General features: G+C 43.8%; 1 protein-coding gene across 2 annotated transcripts in view; it reads right to left on the reverse strand.

The window, feature by feature from the left end:
* Nucleotides 1-839: 839 nt before the first annotated feature.
* LOC138649222 (guanine nucleotide-binding protein subunit alpha-11-like) overlaps nt 840-17,838 on the reverse strand; it is a 123,629-nt gene continuing 106,630 nt past the window's right edge. Inside the window, exons 6-7 of one of the 2 annotated variants that reach the window (XM_069739434.1) lie at nt 11,469-11,622; nt 848-2,209 (exon numbers count right to left, since the gene is read on the reverse strand). In XM_069739434.1, the coding sequence (XP_069595535.1) occupies nt 1,986-2,209; nt 11,469-11,622 (378 nt within the window). In that variant the 3' untranslated portion in view covers nt 848-1,985. Of the gene's footprint in view, nt 2,210-11,468; nt 11,623-17,838 lie in introns of both variants that reach the window. The other variant, XM_069739443.1, reaches the window with a different exon arrangement.

A 17,838-nucleotide genomic window follows, 5' to 3' on the forward strand; every position in this document is an offset into this window, starting at 1 on the left:
CTCTACATTATAAACTTCTGTGAAGCACATGGGGATTCAAAGTGCTCACCACACATCTAGATATGTTCCTTAAGGGGTCTAGTTTCCAAAAGGGGGTCACTTGTGGGGGGTTTCCACTGTTTAGGCACACCAGGGGCTCTGCAAACGCAACATGGCGTCCGATCTCAATTCCAGCCAATTCTACATTGAAAAAGTAAAACGGCGCTCCTTCACTTCTAAGTTCTGCGGTGCGCCCAAAAAGTGGTTTACCCCCACATATGGGGTATTGGCGTATTCATGAGAAATTGCATAACAAAATTTATGGTTACATTTCTGTTTTTACACTTGTGAAAATAAAAAAAATGGTTCTGAATTAAGATGTTTGCAAAAAAAAGTTAAATGTTCATTTTTTTCCTTCCACATTGTTTCAGTTCCTGTGAAGCACGTAAAGGGTTAATAAACTTCTTGAATGTGGTTTTGAGAACCTTGAGGGGTGTAGTTTTTAGAATGGTGTCACACTTCATTATTTTCTATCATATAGACCCCTCAAAATGACTTTAAATGTGATGTGGTCCCTAAAAAAAAATGGTGTTGTAAAAATGAGAAATTGCTGGTCAACTTTTAACCCTTATAACTCCCTAACAAAAAAAAATTTTGTTTCCAAAATTGTGCTGATGTAAAGTAGACATGTGGGAAATGTTATTTATTAACTATTTTTCGTGACATATCTCTCTGATTTAAGGGCATAAAAATACAAAGTTTGAAAATTGCAAAATTTTAAAAATTTTCGCCATATTTCCGTTTTTTTCATAAATAATCGCAAGTAATATCGAAGAAATGTTACCAATAACATGAAGTACAATATGTCACGAAAAAACAATCTCAGAATCAGCGGTATCCGTTGAAGCGTTCCAGAGTTATAACCTCATAAAGTGACAGTGGTCAGAATTGCAAAAATTGGCCTGGTCATTAAGTACCAAATTGGCTCTGTCACTAAGGGGTTAAAATGGGCACTGTAGGTGTTTTCCTGTCCTCCACTCACTGCAGACTTTGATTCTCCTTTGCCTTGCATTGGGTTTCATGTTTTGGTCGGCCCCCGACTTTTCGAAATAATCGGCTGAATTCACCCGACCCGACTTTTGAGAAAGTCGGGTTTCGCGAAACCTGACTCGATCCTAAAAAACTAAAAGTCGCTCAACTCTACTCACTACAGTTCAGTTTATGCAACATTAAAAAAGCACAGGAGGCATCGTATTTTTTAAACCTCATCCACTTTGTATAAAGACACTGCATTTTTTGTGCATCGAAAATATGCAGAGTCAAAAGCTCACCAAAAACTCATTGTGGAAATTTAAATTTTGTCAACTTCTGCACATGCCCAGGGTTGTATTCTCTGTCCCACACAAAGGTTGACCGGAAGAAGAGATCTAATATGGAAAAATGTGCTGCAGAGAATGCAGGAAGGTGAGAAGAGAACAAGGAAAAAGCGATGAACAATCATGGTCTCCTAAGGCTGTGCCGCTGTCAGACACATCCATCAGAAACCAAAGAATTACAGGACTCCCTTATGGGCTTGGCAAGTGTTTATCTTGTAACAGAGGCATTTCATTGCCTGGGTATAAATATTGCATGTGTATCATAAGACTAAATTTTTAACGTAAAGTAGTTGTTCAGTAGGTTTTTTCTCTTATCTTGGACAAGGAAAGTGCCACTGTGAAAGCAATAAATGACTAAATGTTTGCTTAGCTTGCAACATGCTTCCTTATTTAAAAAGAAAGTTCATATGTGGGCAATTTCATGGAGAATCCACATTTATACCAACTCCACGTATGTCACTAAACAGTTCATACTCTCCTTGCAAATCAGGGGCCAAAATATTGGTAATAAAATTACATGCATAGTTCCATATAATAACACATCCACTTTGGTTTTGGTTGGTAGATAACAGTCATTGTCTGGTGGCATCAGTCAGATCATTCAGAAGGGTAGATGATCAAGTGTGTTCGTCATACAACGCCAAAGTCTTTTAGGAACTTCTGGAGTACATGATCCTTTATGTCATTAAATACATTACGGATGTTTTCAGTGTCTGTGGCACAAGTTTCATGGGGATATAGGATTCTATCACGTTCCAGTGTCTCCAATTTATCTTTGATTTCTGTCCGCTCAAATATTTCCTTATACACTGATCCAATGAACTCTTTAGCAGCTTTGGCATCCTGTCGAGGACCTGGGTAAGAAAAATAAGTTATGGACACTTTACAAATAATTGAATGATATATGTGTCTCCCACAGTTCTAAAGGTAAATGTCCCTAAATGATCCAATAAGATCAGCAGAAAAACAACACTAAATCCACGTAGATTGTTAAATAAATACCATTAACCAATCTAAAGTTTCCAATTGGACAGATAAAATCAATGGCTAAGCTCAATATGAGCATACCTTCAAAAACTAACATCATATTTCCATATTAAACTAATCAAATAGGGAGGAGGACATGAGAGTAGTAAAATCCAGTCTCAGATACAATGTATAGAGAAGACTAATACAAAACTAAAGCTCTATTGCAATCTGGCATAGCTGAACATTAACAGTCTGGGGCAGTGACATGATTGAGCCATTGGTTTGATGTGTGTCCTTTCCAGTACTGCAGAGGAAGTCTTGCCATGCTGCATGGGAGGAGTGCAGGGTCATTGAAACGGTCTGGAACTAATGATCTAGCCAGCTTCAAAGCAGTACTTGGGGGGGCGTGGCTATGTAACTGAGGAGGAAAGACGTGCCTCGTGAGAGCTCCGGCCATCCTGATTGTATCCTGCCATTAAGACCCCTTATTTGCCAGCGGTATCGGCTGGCACTGGCGCCTGGGACCCCCGGGAGTCAGGTGACCTCCCCAAAAGGCTGCAGTAAGGACCCGGGACTTGGAATCCGTGAGTGGTCTGGGCGGACGGAGGGTACCTGTGCAGCGGCGGCCATCTTGGAGCACGCGCTCCGGCGGGACAAGACGCGGCACTGGCCTCTTCTGACACCCGGCTTCTCCTCTGGTGGACTCGGTGGGGCTGCGCTCTTCGGCGGTGAACGCTGTGTGGCATAGGAGTGCAGGGGCTGAGAGCTCCGGGACGGGCGGCAGTGGCTGCAGGGGACGGCGGCCATTACCAGTGCGCACGCCCTGACAGTGAGGGGAGAGGCGCTCTTCATTACTTTAACGGTGCTGCTCAAGAGGTGAACAGATAACCCGGGATATACAGGGGCGGCGTGGTGTGTGTGCCCTGAAAGATTGGGCCCTGCGCCCCCCCTGCCAGATAGACATCTCTTTCATTGGCGCCATAACTTTGGAGGGATTAACCCCCTCCCTGCTGGTCCTCCTGTGGTGGCTGTGGGCCTGTCCTGATATATAACACCTCAGGCTACATTTAATACTTTTTACAACTCTCCTTACGCCAGCTGCTTGTTTTGTGGCCCTTTTTTCTCCAAAAAAAACAGCCCTATATCCTGTGCCCGCTGACTTGTGTGGCTCCTTCTGCTGCCCACCATGTATCACTCCAAAGGGGCAGGGGCTGCTGAGAAATTGAGGAAATACTCCAGGGAGGATCCCCCTGATAATGTACGTACTCTCAGGAATAATTCTACGCCGGCCCAGCGTAAAAATCGCCCCTCCGATGATATTGAGGAGGGAGAGCAAGAAGAGGAACTGACCCTTAAGCAAGCATCTGAGCAATTAATGCAGGCTATATCCCTCACTAGATCGTCCCTTACTGAAAAGATAGAGGACGTGCACACTGAAGTGGGTCGTCTGCGGCATGATATGCAGGCCATGAGAGGACGCATTTCAGAGGTTGAAACACGAGTGTCCCATGTGGAGGATACTATCACCCCTATGGAGACTACTCTGAAAAAAGTCGCCGGTTCCATAAACGCCTGGAAACAAAAGGCAGATGACCTGGAGAATAGGCTGCGCCGCAATAACATTCGAATTATTGGCCTGCCAGAGCGCTCGGAGGGTCAGCAACCTGAACAATTTTTGGAAGACTGGCTTAAAACCTCTCTGGGAAATGGATTCTCCTCAACATTCTCGGTGGAGAGGGCCCATAGGGTCCCAGCGAGACCTCTCCCCCCTGGAACTCCGCCTAGACCTTTTTTGGCGCGCCTCCTCAACTGCAGGGATAGGGATGCTATTCTCCGCTTGGCGCGACAGAAGGGTCCTATTAAATTCAACAATGCTACCATATCAATTTTCCCGGATTTCTCAATGGAGCTTCAGAAGCAGCGGGCGCGATTTATGGAAATTAAGAAACAACTACGGGATAAAAATATTATCTACGCCATGCTTTATCCTGCTCGACTACGTATTGTCCATGATGGTTCCTCCTTATTCTTTACGGACCCGGCGGAGGTCACTGAATGGTTGCGGTCCTACAAGGTGTCCACTGTAAATGACTCCTAATCGGCTTCTTCTGTCCAATGGCAATATGGGGGAAAAAGGAGCTCTTCGTGTGGGTGCTGAGCTTATTAATAATACCGGACGCTGGAGTCAGTGAGGGTATCCCCTTTTCTATTTGATCACAGGAGTGCAGGATTGTACTTCTCTACTGTTAAAGTTACATTATGTTGGGTTGTTTTTTGTATTAGTTTTGATTGTTCAATGTGTATGGTTGCCGCTAACACTATTTTTAAGCCTTGTTTGGTGCCTCTGAACCGGACCCGAGTACTACTTCACATCTTCCTTTCTTTTAAGTATCAATATGGGATCTGAGATCATATTTATGACCTGGAATATACGAGGTATCAAAACCCCCCGGAAGAAAATTAAAGTATTCTCGCAGATTAGACGGTATCGCCCACACATTGTGGCACTGGTGGAGACACATCTGACTAGAGACACAGCTCGATATACAAAAAAACCGTGGGTGCAGTGGTCTCTTCACGCATTCCACACCAGCTACTCGAGAGGGGTTTCTCTGTTAATACATAGAGATGTTAGATGGGAGGCCAGGGAGGCACGGCGGGATCCGGAGGGTCGCTTTGTCTTTGTGCATGCATTTATCAACTCGCGAGAATATGTGATATTATGTATCTATAATCCCCCTGCCCCCGCTGGTACTTCGATCCTTCGTATGGCATTGGGTTTCTCCTTAAATTATCCTGATGCTAGTGTTATTTGTATGGGAGATTTTAACCTAGTCATGGATGGGTCCCTGGACAGATTGAGATTAGATGACGCGACAATTGGGGATCCCCGGTCTTGGCCCCCCTCCCAACTGGCGTTGTTTATGGGTGGTAGTGGATGGCTGGATTTGTGGAGAGTGCGTCACCCAGAGACTAAAGGATATACCTGCCACTCATCCACTAGGCAATCTTTATCTCGCATAGATTACATATTCGGTTCTAGTAATTTGGCACTGTGGGTGGATGGTGTTGAGCATGGCAGTAGAGGGATTTCGGACCACAGTCCGGTTATCCTCAAACTTAAATATGGCCAATCATATAATAATATGCCCTGGAAGTTGAACCCCTTTTGGTTAAAATTAATGGACTCTAATGATAGAACGGTTGACCAGCTGAATTGTTTTAATTCAACTCACCCGGAACCCCAAAATCTTGGCTTGTTTTGGGATACTCTAAAAGCCTATTTAAGGGGGTGTTTGTCCTCCACAATTTCCTACATTAAAAGGGTGACGGCGAGGGAAGATGATGAGATAGAGCAGCGGCTGAAAGACTCGGAGGCTGCCTATATATCTAGTCAAACTAGTGGTAACAGGGCTGAGTGGCTTGCTTCTCAGAGGTTATATGTTCAACATGCGGACACCAAGTCAAAACGCAAATTATTCTTTACCCGTCAATCCTACTTCGAGCTAGGGAACCAGGCTAGCACACTCCTTGCCTTCTTAGTACGCCAACATAATACCTCCAATACTATACTACAAATCCGCACACTTGATGGCACATTGGTGTCCTCCACGGATAAGATACTTCAGTGTTTTCATGATTACTATGAGACGCTGTATAAATCTGGTAGTGGTCTTGATGTCTTTGAGTGTCTGGATTATCTATCAGATATAGTGTTTCCTTTGTTGAGTCCAACCCAGCGGGCGTATATGGACGCTGAATTTACCATGGAGGAAGTAGAACATGCTATGGCGGATATGGCCACTGGGAAGGCCCCTGGGCCGGATGGGTTTCCTATTGAGTTTTACAAGAAATACTGTGATCAACTGGCACCACTCTTATTGAAGGTACTTCGGGAAATATGGGAGGGAGGACCTGTGCCCGAAACATTTTATGATGCAAATATTGTTATGCTCAGGAAAGAGGGGAAGGATCCTCTGGAATGTGGGTCATATCGTCCTATATCGTTGGTAAATGTGGATTATAAAATCTTTACTAAAATTCTGGCTACTAGACTGAACGCAATCATATTAGACCTTATACACCCTGACCAGACTGGCTTCATGCCTGGAAAAAGCACCTCCATCAATATTAGACGGGTTCAATCGGTGATTCAGTATAGCTCCCTAGAAACAGATAATAACTGGGCACTAGCATCGTTAGATACAGCCAAGGCTTTCGACTCTCTCGAATGGCCCTTTCTATCTGCGTGTCTGAGGAAATACGGTTTTGGGGACAAATTTCTAAGAGGGATAGATATACTATATAGGAAGCCCAGGGCACGTATAGTTGTGAATAATACCATTTCTGAGCCCTTTTCCCTTTATAGGGGAACTCGCCAGGGATGTCCTCTATCCCCGGCCCTCTTCGCCTTGGCAATAGAGGCCTTGGCAATACGCATAAGAACCTCTGATGGTATTAAGGGAATAAATATTGCGGATCGAGTGGATACCATCGGTCTCTATGCTGACGATATGGTGATATTTATGGACAAAGTAGAGGAAACGTTACCACAGGTGATTGCGACTATAGATAAGTTCAGTAAATTTTCAGGGCTATATATAAACTGGGATAAATCTGCCTTGTTCCCTCTCTCACATACCCAGGCACCCTGCCTCGAAACTCTCTCGCCGCTCCCCATTGTATCCAGTTTCAAATATTTAGGTATTCACATGTCCAAATACAGCCAATTAGATCTGCAACTTAATATCTACCCACTATTAGATTTGGTTAGAATTAAATTTACAACCTGGAACAAACTCCCGCTCTCGATTGCCGGCCGAATTAATCTAATTAAAATGATACTGCTCCCTAAGCTTAACTATTGCCTTCAGCACAGTGCCGTGCCCATACCCAAACACTTCTTCGCAAGGTTAAACTCCCTGGTTACATCCTTTATATGGGGGAAAACTAGGCCCAAACTTAAATTGTCGACATTACAGAGGCCGAAGCAGGGGGGTGGGGCGGCTTTGCCAGATTTCTACTTATATTATCTCGCCGGCCAGGCCAAGGCGATAAATAAATGGATGCCTAATAATTCCCTGCCTAACTCGGAGAGCCATTTGCTCCATGGTGCCCGGGCTGATTGTCCACTGGGGTTTCTAGAACTAGAGAAAGTTAATGCCCCCCGTTTACTGCAGTTGCACCGGCTGGCACGATCAATATGGAGACAAATTAAAAAAGTTACTGGATTTGTAGATGTAGTGGCTGAAATGCCTCTATGGAATAATAGTTACTTTCCGGGACTGTTGAACCATCCATCCACTAATTTTTGGATCTTGCATGGTGTTCTCTCGGTGAGAGATGTATATAACCAGGGGGTCTTTGCATCCTTTGTACAATTACAGAATACCCACAGTGTTCCGAGGTCTCAGTTCTTCCGTTATTTACAGCTAAGATCAGCCTTTCAATCACATATGCGGAGTATGGGTGGGGATCGAGCTATTTCATCCTTACCTTTGATAGGTATTCTCAACTCACAGGGCCCTCAAGGACTTATTTCCTCCTTATATACTTATTTGTTGTCCATGGGAGATGGGTCTACTATAAATTCCGTCAAAGGGAAGTGGGAGGGACTTCTTCCTGATGTATCGGGAGAAGAATGGGAGGATATTTTGGAGTCCCCAACTAAAGTCTCTCCCTCAATTAATAATAAAATGACTCAATTATATATTCTGCATCAGTCTTATTTGACCCCGGTACGGCTTTTTAAAATGGGCCGCTTCCACTCGTCGGATTGCTTGAGGTGCCATTCGGGTGATGCGGATTTCATCCACATGATTTGGAAATGCCCTGTTATTCGTCAGTATTGGAGTGAGGTGACGTCTTTTTTAACATCCTTATTACTGATCCCTGTCCCACTTGAACCACTGATCTGCTTATTTGGGGTGTGGGATGCGGAAGCTTGGGATCATAGCACCGGAATATTTCTACGAGAGTCACTTTTTATGGCACGAAAGGTGTTAGCATTACGATGGATGGGTGGTTCTTGCCCGTCTCTCAGAGCCTGGGTTGATCTGGTGAATTCGATTATCCCGTATGAGCGTACACTATATCAAAACAGAGGATGCCCAGGCAAATTTGAAAAGATTTGGGGTAGATGGAACTCCTCTTATAATACTTTATAATCCTCATTAGCTTGGCTACTATGTGGAGGTTGGGCTCGTGGTTTGGGGGGCATCACTTACGGGGTGAAATCTGTATTAATTTTCCTTTGGCGGCGCATTATTGCTATTGTTAAGTTAATGTAGTTAAATGTTGTATATTAGGTGATTTATAAGACGTCAGTGATTTAACATACACAGTTTGTCACTTTTGTAATACTTTTAGATATAATAATGCATGACCCCTATCTGTATTTCATACTGTTACTAATAATGACAAATGCAAACGTGTGTATTGTGCAGTTTATTCTGGAATTAATAAACGAATTTAAAAAAGCAGTACTTGCAAAGTCTAAAGCATAAGTGCGCAACCTGCAGGGGGGCACATGCGGCCTGTGATGCTTTTCCATGTGGCCCCCAACCATATGGGTAGAAAATGCTTGACTAACAGGCTGCCAATATGTGGGCAGCTACACACAGAACAGCATTGGCAAGCAGCTGAGAAGCAGGTACTGGCAACTGCTAAAGAGGCCCTGTGCACCTCTGGAAGACTCATTCCTAAGGCCAGTTTCACACGTCCTGATATTTTCGGTAACGGAGATATCGGTGTCCGTGTGTTTAATACTTGAGGCACAAGTGTGGCAAACATGTGCCGCATTAGTACCACACGTACTGGCGCCAGGGAAGCAGCGGTATAGTTAGCACTGTTCCCCGGTGCCGGGTGCTGAAGACGGCTCTCATTATTGTCCCCTGCTCTGCCAGCGATCAGTATCAGCAGGAGAGAATGATGAGAGTTATATTCAAATGATAACAGTGACAGCAGGCGGAGTCTGATGGGAGTATTCATCACCATCTCCTGCGCTATAAATAAATAAATAAAAAACTGTGGTGACCCCAGCATTGTGGGAAAAAGTCAATGATGAGGTCACTGCAGTTCAAGCTTAGTGACTTCACCACAGATCACCATGAGAAATTCTCAGGGTGATCTGATTTGAACTCATTGAGCTGAACTGCGATGAACTCAGTGACTTTTTCCCATGGTGTTGAGATCACTGCTGTTGAGCCCAGCTGGGAATGCAGCTTAAGTGACTCACCTCTAGTCACTGATGCTGCTCTCACAGCAGCTCATTCACCAGTGGTTCTCAGCCTGGACGGTCGCATCTTGGCACGCCCAGGTTGAAAACTATTCATCTACCAGACATCGATTACAGCATGGGACAAAATGTCAGAGAGGTGAGGGACATTGTTGTTTTTATTTTTGTTTTATTACATGAGATGTGGGATTCAGTGGAATTAGGCATTAGTTAGTTAATGTGTTTTTTTATTTCTAATAAAGGACTTTATACTTGCTATCTTTATTTACCATATAACTATAGGCTTAGTAATGGATAGGCTTCTTATAGAACCTTTCCATTACTCAGCTGTAGGCTTGATGTCACCAGACAATACAAAGGTGACATCAACTCCACAAATATTACCCCACTTGCCACCGCTACAGGGCAAGTGGGAAGAGCCAGGCCAAGCATCAGAATTGGTCCACCTAATAGATGTACCTTTTCTGGTCCGACTGAGGGCTGCTATTTTTAGACTCAGTGGGGGTCAATATCCATGGCACTTTACCAGCCTGAGAATACCAGCACTCATATGCCTGCTTTACCTTGACTGGTTGTCAAAAATGGGGGGGACCCAATGCTGTTTTTTTTTTAATTATTTATTTAAACAATTTTAAAAACCACCGTGGGGAACCCTCTATTCTTGATAACCAGCCTTGCTAATGCTGACAGCTGAGGGTTGCAGCCCCAGCTGTCAGTTTTGCCTGGCTGGTTATAGAAAATACTGGGGAACCCATGCCGGATGTTTTATTTATTTATAGCACAGGCGGTGGGTGATGAATACTCCTATCGGCCGCCGCCTGGTGTCACTTGTATTAGCGGCAGCAGGTGTAGGCTGATGGGAGTAATAGTGTTATCAGTTGAATACAACTCTCAACATTCTCCCCTGCTTTCGCTGATCATCGGCATAGCAGCGGAGAATGATGAGAGGCATCTTCAGCATCCAGTGCTGGGGAACAGAGCTTACTGTACCGCTGCTTCTCAGGTGCTGGGACGTGTCACACCGATGACATCCCTGTGTGTCATGCGTGTGCACGTGTGCAGGACATTTTGCGGACCGTCCTGTGGGTAAAAAAGGATGTGTCAGCGTGTTTTGCCCATGGACACAAGTTCCATGGAACACACTGACATATGCACAGACCCATTCACTTAAATGGTACTATATGTGTAAGTGTCTCCGGTACTTGTGAAAACTGTCACCATACGTACTAGACACATTTATGTCTGAAAGAGGCCTAAAGAAAATGTGGTCTCTTAATCCGTTTGAATGCAGCATGTAAATTAGACAGGTGACCTTCCGAGTCTGTGGCTCGCTCCACTTTATTTTATAGGCGTTCTGAGATGCTAGGCGGTATGTAAAAAAAAGCATGATCTATTGTAGAGAGCCATGTGTATGCATGACGTTTTAGTGTGGCCCAAGTATTTGTTCAGTATGACAATGTGACCTTTGGACCAAAAAAGGTTGTGCACTCTTGTTCTAAAGCAAAGTGACTGCAAGCATTGTGCTTCTTGCCTAGGAGTTTGGGCCACCTATGATAGATTGTGGTGGTGGCTGGAAACCTAGGCAACAAGCATTAGTAGTAAACTGTTGAATTAAAAATCCCTCCTTTCTTGAGAACGGAGCGGATGTTCCATAACAAGTAAATAATTGCAAAATTGCTTGTTTTTACAAGCACTTTGCAATTTTAAGTACGGTATTTATTATACTGAGATAACCCCCATATACTCCTAAGCAGTTCTATAAAATATAAGCCTATTGGACCCTACAAATATTACAAGTTTACTCATATGTGGCAGATGTGTTGCAGAAATATTTGCAATTTTTTTCACACATTTGAATGGATTTTGGAAGACATGTGTATATTGTTTTTTAAAGTAACCTTACTAACCTTTAAACTTGGGGAAGTATAAACCCAAGTCAGAGAAGCAGATTTTTTCAGCAAGCAAATCAGTCTTATTAAGGAACAGAATGATGGGGGTGTTTCTAAACCAGGGCAGCTCCATTATACTTCTGAAAAGAGCCAGACTTTCCCGCATGCGATTCTATGTAAAAAAAAAAAAAGAATTAATGTGAGATACATAGTAAGAGTTTGTTCACACTAGGCCTTTTTTTCAGTGTTTTTTAATTTGTTTTTAATGAAAATTTTCAACTGCGTTTTACAGTACAAGCAACGTCTATGAGATTTCAGAAATCTCATGCACACACCTTGGTTTTTTTGTCATCAATATTTTGTGCTTTGCAGCGTTTTTTGCACAATGAAACATGTCACTTCTTTCATGTTTTTTACAGCGTTTTTCACCCATTGACATGAATGGGTGGTGAAAAACCTCGGAAAATCAGCAGCAAAAATAATGGTATCAGGTGTTGCTGCGTTTTTTGTGCCAAAACACAATGATTGTTTGTTCTGAATCCGAATGTCAGGACCCCAATTTATCATTGCTATTTCTCCACTTTTCTAGAGTAATTTGCACCTTCTTAGTGGCTTTAGTATTTGCGCCTTTTTCTCTATACATTTTACACCACTTTGTAAGTTGTCTGTTGTCTTTTTTTAATTATGATTCATGAAATACAACTTTTACGAAATATTGCAGTTTTTTGGTGCATCTTACTCAAGTCCTCTCCTGGATTAAGGTTTCTAGAGGTGTTTTCATTGTGGCACATTTTTGCTACATTTTAAAGGATTTGTGACTTTTGGTGCTAAAAACTCACAAAAATCATTTAAAGACAAAAATAAAGACCATTATTGATATTGGGCCAAATTCTTGCACTACGTTCTTCATTTTGACAAATTTGGTGCCAAAATATCAGCAAATTCCACAAGGTAAAAGAAAAGTGACATCAACAAATGGAAAATGATGAATTAGGCCCTTTCACTTTCCTATTCCACCTATATTAACCCGTTCACCAACTTAAACATTATTGTAACTGTTATTTAATATGCAGGCACCAGAAGAAACCTCAAAATACTCATTATATATAATGGATATCAGTATTAAGTCATTAATCACCTTAAACCACCAAAGCCATAGAAGGTTTGCTATAAACCGAAGCACCCCTGCAACCAGGGCCGGCTCCAGGTTTTTGAGGGCCCCGGGCGAAAGAGTCTCAGTTGGCCCCCCCTTTAACACATACCACGATTCATGATCGCATATAAACACAGCCATGTAGTATATAACACAGCCCACATGGTATATAGCACAGCCACGTAGCATATAACACAGCCATGTAGTATATAACAGCCCACGTAGCATATAATACAGCCACGTAGTATATAGCACAGCCCATATAGTATATAGCACAGCCACATAGTATATAACACGGCCCACGTAGTTTATAGAACTGCCATCTAATATATAGCACAGCCCATGTAGCATATAACAGCCCACGTAGTGTATAACACGGCCCACGTAGTATATAAAACAGCCATGTAGTATATAGAGACACTTGCCCCATATAGTGCTGCACAAACGTTATGGCCCCATTGATGCTCCATACAGACACGTGCCCCATTTGCTGTTGCTGCGATAAAAAAATCACATACTCACCTCTCCATTGCTCAGGCCCCCGGCACTTTCAATATTCACCTGTCCTCGTTCCAGCCGCCGCTCCATCTTCTTCAGCATCTTCTGCACTGACGCTCAGGCAGAGGGTGCGCACTAACCACGTCACCGCGCCCTCTGACCTCAGCGTCACTGCAGAAGATGCTGAAGACAGAGCGGCACCCGGAACGGGGATCAGGTAAATATCGCGCAGTGCAGCGCTCCCCTCCCCGTTATACTCACCTGCTCCTGGCGCTGTGCAGTCCCTGCTTCCCAGCGCCGGCAGCTTCTTCCTGTATTGAGCGGTCACCGTTACCGCTCATTACAGTAATGAATATGCGGCTCCACCCTTATGGGAGGTGGAGCCGCATATTCATTACTGTAATGAGCGGTACCATGTGACCGCTCAGTACAGGAAGAAGCTAGGGAGCCGGGGACCTGCAGGGACCGCGCCAGCCACCAGGAGTAGGTGAGTATAATTAGACAGCCCCTGGCCGCTCCCCCTCCCCTGCTAAGTCAGCTTCGTGATGTGCCGCTAGCTGAGGGCCCCTGGGGGACCGGTGGTCCTAGGCACTGGCCGCTGCCTGCCCCTAATGCCGGCCTTCAATGGGCCCCCCTGTCTCGCCAGGGCCCCAGCACTTGCCCGGGTACGCCGGGTGCTGAGGCCAGGCCTGCCTGCAACTACCTCTAAGCCATCTTATGCAACAAATATTTAATGTTATTTTGATGTAAATAGGTGGAATCTTTACATTTCTGTTGGAGGCACCAATACAATTTAAGACTGCCCCTCAAGATTTGTTAACAGGTACCTAAATGGAACAATCATTGGTGGCATTAGTGTGTCTAAGGCCTCCTTCAAACATTCTGGTGATTCCTGCAAACAGTACTGGTGAGAGCCATGGTCCGTGAGCCTTCAGTATGTACGTATGTGACATCCATGTATCTTCTTACTGTCTGTGTGTCCATGTATCACATCTGTGTGCCATCTGTGTGTCCGTGAAACATGTACAGGCACCAGGGAAAAGCAGTATAGTTCGCAATATTGCCAGGAGACAGCTCTTATCATTGTCACCTGGTCTCCTTGAGATTGGCGTGACCAGGCGACAATGATGGGAGTTGTATTCAGCACCCACTGTGTACATCCTGTGAAAAATTAAGAGTTAAATAAAAAAAATGGTGTGGGCTCTTACATAATTTTCATAAACCGTAGAGGGACAGCCCACGGCTGGGGGGCTGATGTTAATTATCTGAGAAAAGGAACAATATCCCAAAAGGTTCCCAGGCTATTAACAGCTCACAGCTGTTTGCTAAGCCTTAACTGGTTAACTTAAGGGAGATAAATTCAAACCAGCAAAGGCTAAACAGACAGCTGTGGGTTTATATTAATATAGTAATGGAGAGGCATCCATTAGACACACCCATTACTAACCCCATAGTCATATTGTAAAAAAGACATAACAACAATAAAGTCCGTTATTTGAAATGAAACTCAACACCCTGTTTTACACATTTATTAAAAAATAAAAAGCAAAGTTAAACTCACCTTTATGCCTAAAATCCATTGAAGCCAATGTCCCCTGTAAAAGACCAAAAATAATAAACAACCATATTCCTCACCCGTCCATTTGTTTTATCAGCTGTCTCACAATACGGCACCTGATTAGGACATGGTAGCAGCACGCTAATTGAGTTGTAACAAAGTTGTACACATTCAAGATATCTACTGTATTTAGTGTAAGTGGTTTGTTGGTTTTTCTTTCCTTCTTCCCTCCTCAGAAGCGCTCTTTTTCAGCATTTTTTCTTGCTTTTTTCTTGTATCATCTGTCCAATGAGAAGATAATCCATACTTTCCAAGACTGTAATCCATCTCTGCAACATCTGGATTTCAAACTTAATGGTGTCATCATGCGACGACTCATCAAACTGAAATCCAGGAGATACTGAGTTCCTCAGAGCGCAGCTTCAATGATGAGCTGAAGCTTCAAAGAGGTTACCGCTGGTCACAGAAGCTGCGGTCCCATGGACAGTTTACAGTGAGAGGCCGGATGATCTGCGGCCACTAGCACTGTGAGAATCATTGAGGTTATTGCAGCTTCAGTGACCGGTGGTAACGTCTATCCTGTTACCACTCGTCACTAAAGCTGTGCTTCAGGGGCAGAGGCAGGATCCTGCCGGTTTAACAACTGAACGTGCAGGAGAATAATTAACAGCCGCTAGCCAATCACAAGTCCGTTCCTCAAATAGATGAGGAAGAGGATGCCACTAGACCGCGGTCAGCTAAGTAGAAACCTTTTCTTTCCTTCCTTTTTTTTTTAAGCCTCAACATGGGGACAGGATGGAGACACCATATGGGGCAGGATGGGAGATCATATAGGGCAGGATGGAGAGGCATGGGACAGGAAGAGAGATTATATTAGGCAAGTTTGAAACACATGGGGTCAGGATGGAGACAAATGGGGCCGGATGGCAGATAATATGGAGCCGAATGGGAGATCATATGGAGCAGGATGGGAGAACATATGGGGGTAGGATGAGAAAACATATGTAGCCAGGAATGAGACATAAGGGGCCAAGATAGAGAATATTATTAGTATAGGGGCTAATTAAGGGATATTATTACGGTTGTGATGTATTCTATTTTTCAGAATACTGTTTTCATGGGGGGATACTGTTATTGTACAGGGCGGCACTGTCACTTTTTTTCTTCATCTGGTGTAGTGTAGAAGTTGGGGAAAAATTGAGGAATCTGCTTTGGAAATGATGCTCTAGATAGCGGTTATATTCTGTAGAGACAAGTCCTGGCAGGAAGTAGTGATGGAGTCTGCACTGAATGAAGAAAAGCGAAGATAAAGGACTTCAACTAGAGACATCATTAGTAAGTCAGTGTGTTGCCTGTACACTATACACTATATAGTATATAGAGTTCCTGTGTGTAATGTCACTGGTGAGTCACTGTATTACCTGTACACAGACACCAGACTTTAGTCTGATCCATGTATCTTTCAAATTCCATCTTTCAAATTTCAGATTTCTAATTACAATACTTTGAATTAGACTTGAATTCTAGAATGCATTCGGCCACTCATCACTGCCACAATATTATCACCATCATCATCTGTACCATCTAATCGAGCTGTTCTCCTCTTCCCACAGGTATGCACTGACTTTCCCCAGATCTCCCTGGTTCCTGAATGTCTCTGTATATTGCATTGATTTTCTATGGTATGTACTGACTTTCCCCAGCTCTCCCTGGTTTCTGAATGTCTCTGTCTCTGTACATTGCATTGATTTTCTATGGTATGCACTGACTTTCCCCAGCTCTCCCTGGTTCCCGAATGTCTCTGTATATTGCATTGATTTTCTATGGTATGCACTGACTTTCCCCAACTCTCCCTGGTTCCTGAATGTCTGTGTATATTGGATTGATTTTCTATGGTATGCTGTGCTTACCCATCACTCTGTATCCGCTGTGTATTTTACTGCTCCGGTGTTTGCAGGCATATCTGAGTAGTCAGTGTAACCCCTCCCCCCTTTTTATGGCCTGTGTTTAAATGTGAACGTGTGTTCTGGCCCCACACACCTACATTCTCTCACAGCTGAGCAGTGTTAATCCCAGATATATTCTGACCCAGGAGTCTGATCCCGACTTTAGTTTAATCCATGTATCTTTCAAATTCCATCTTTCAAATTACAGATTTCTAATTACAATACTTTGAATTAGACTTGAATTGGACTGAAATTGACTGTAACGTAATGGAATAGAAAACCACTACAATCTTTCTATTTCTTTTCACTTTCACACCTATACTACTCTAGTTTTCCCTACCTCCTGTAATCCACCCACCTAATAAGGAACTAGTAATTTCACCCTCCATCCTCCCCAGCCATCTCACCTCCTCATCACAGCTGTTCCTCCACATACAATCCTTTTTCTCCAGACACACACGGCCGCATCATGTCCTATTGTGCTCCCACCTTCTAATGCTCTCTCTGCTACTTCTCATCGCTGGTGATGTACCTCCAAATCCTGGCCCTCCTCAACACATCCCCACACTCATTTCTAACCCTCTACCACTATCCTCTACACATTTTCCCAACCATGATAACCTCATACCCATTCATCCAGCCCCCACTCCCCTGGTCTACCTACCTGGAGCACTATGGAACGCACACTCCATCTGCAACAAACTGCCATTTATCCGTGACCTCTTGATCACCAACAAACTCTCCTTCCTCGGCATCACTGAAACCTGGCTCACCCCCTCTGACTCAGCGTCTCCAGCTGCACTGTTGTGAATTCCGCTCTTGGGCTCCCTCCGGTGGTTGTAAGTGGCACTTTTGTGAGTTCTGCTCTTGGGCTCCCTCTTGTGGTTTCTAGTGGTATGGCTGCTCCTTGGAGTTAGCTGTCATCAGCTGCCTCCACTTATCGTCCGCTATTTAAGTCTGGCTCTTTCTTCAGCCTGTGCCACTTGTCAATGTTTCCTGGCTGGATTCACTTCTCTGCTTGGATTCTCCTGGTTTCCTGACCAGTTCTGCAAAGATAAGTTCTGGCTTTGCTCATTTCAGTCCACATGTTGTGGACTTATTGTTCTGTGCATTCTATATTTGTCCAGCTTGTCAGTATGGATTATTTCTGTTAGCTGGAAGCTCTGGGAAGCAGATTTACCCTCCACACCTTTAGTCAGGTGTGGAGATTTTGTAAACTCTGTGTGGATTGTT

The sequence above is a fragment of the Ranitomeya imitator genome, chromosome 1 (assembly GCF_032444005.1).
Source record: "Ranitomeya imitator isolate aRanImi1 chromosome 1, aRanImi1.pri, whole genome shotgun sequence".
NCBI lineage: Eukaryota > Metazoa > Chordata > Amphibia > Anura > Dendrobatidae > Ranitomeya > Ranitomeya imitator.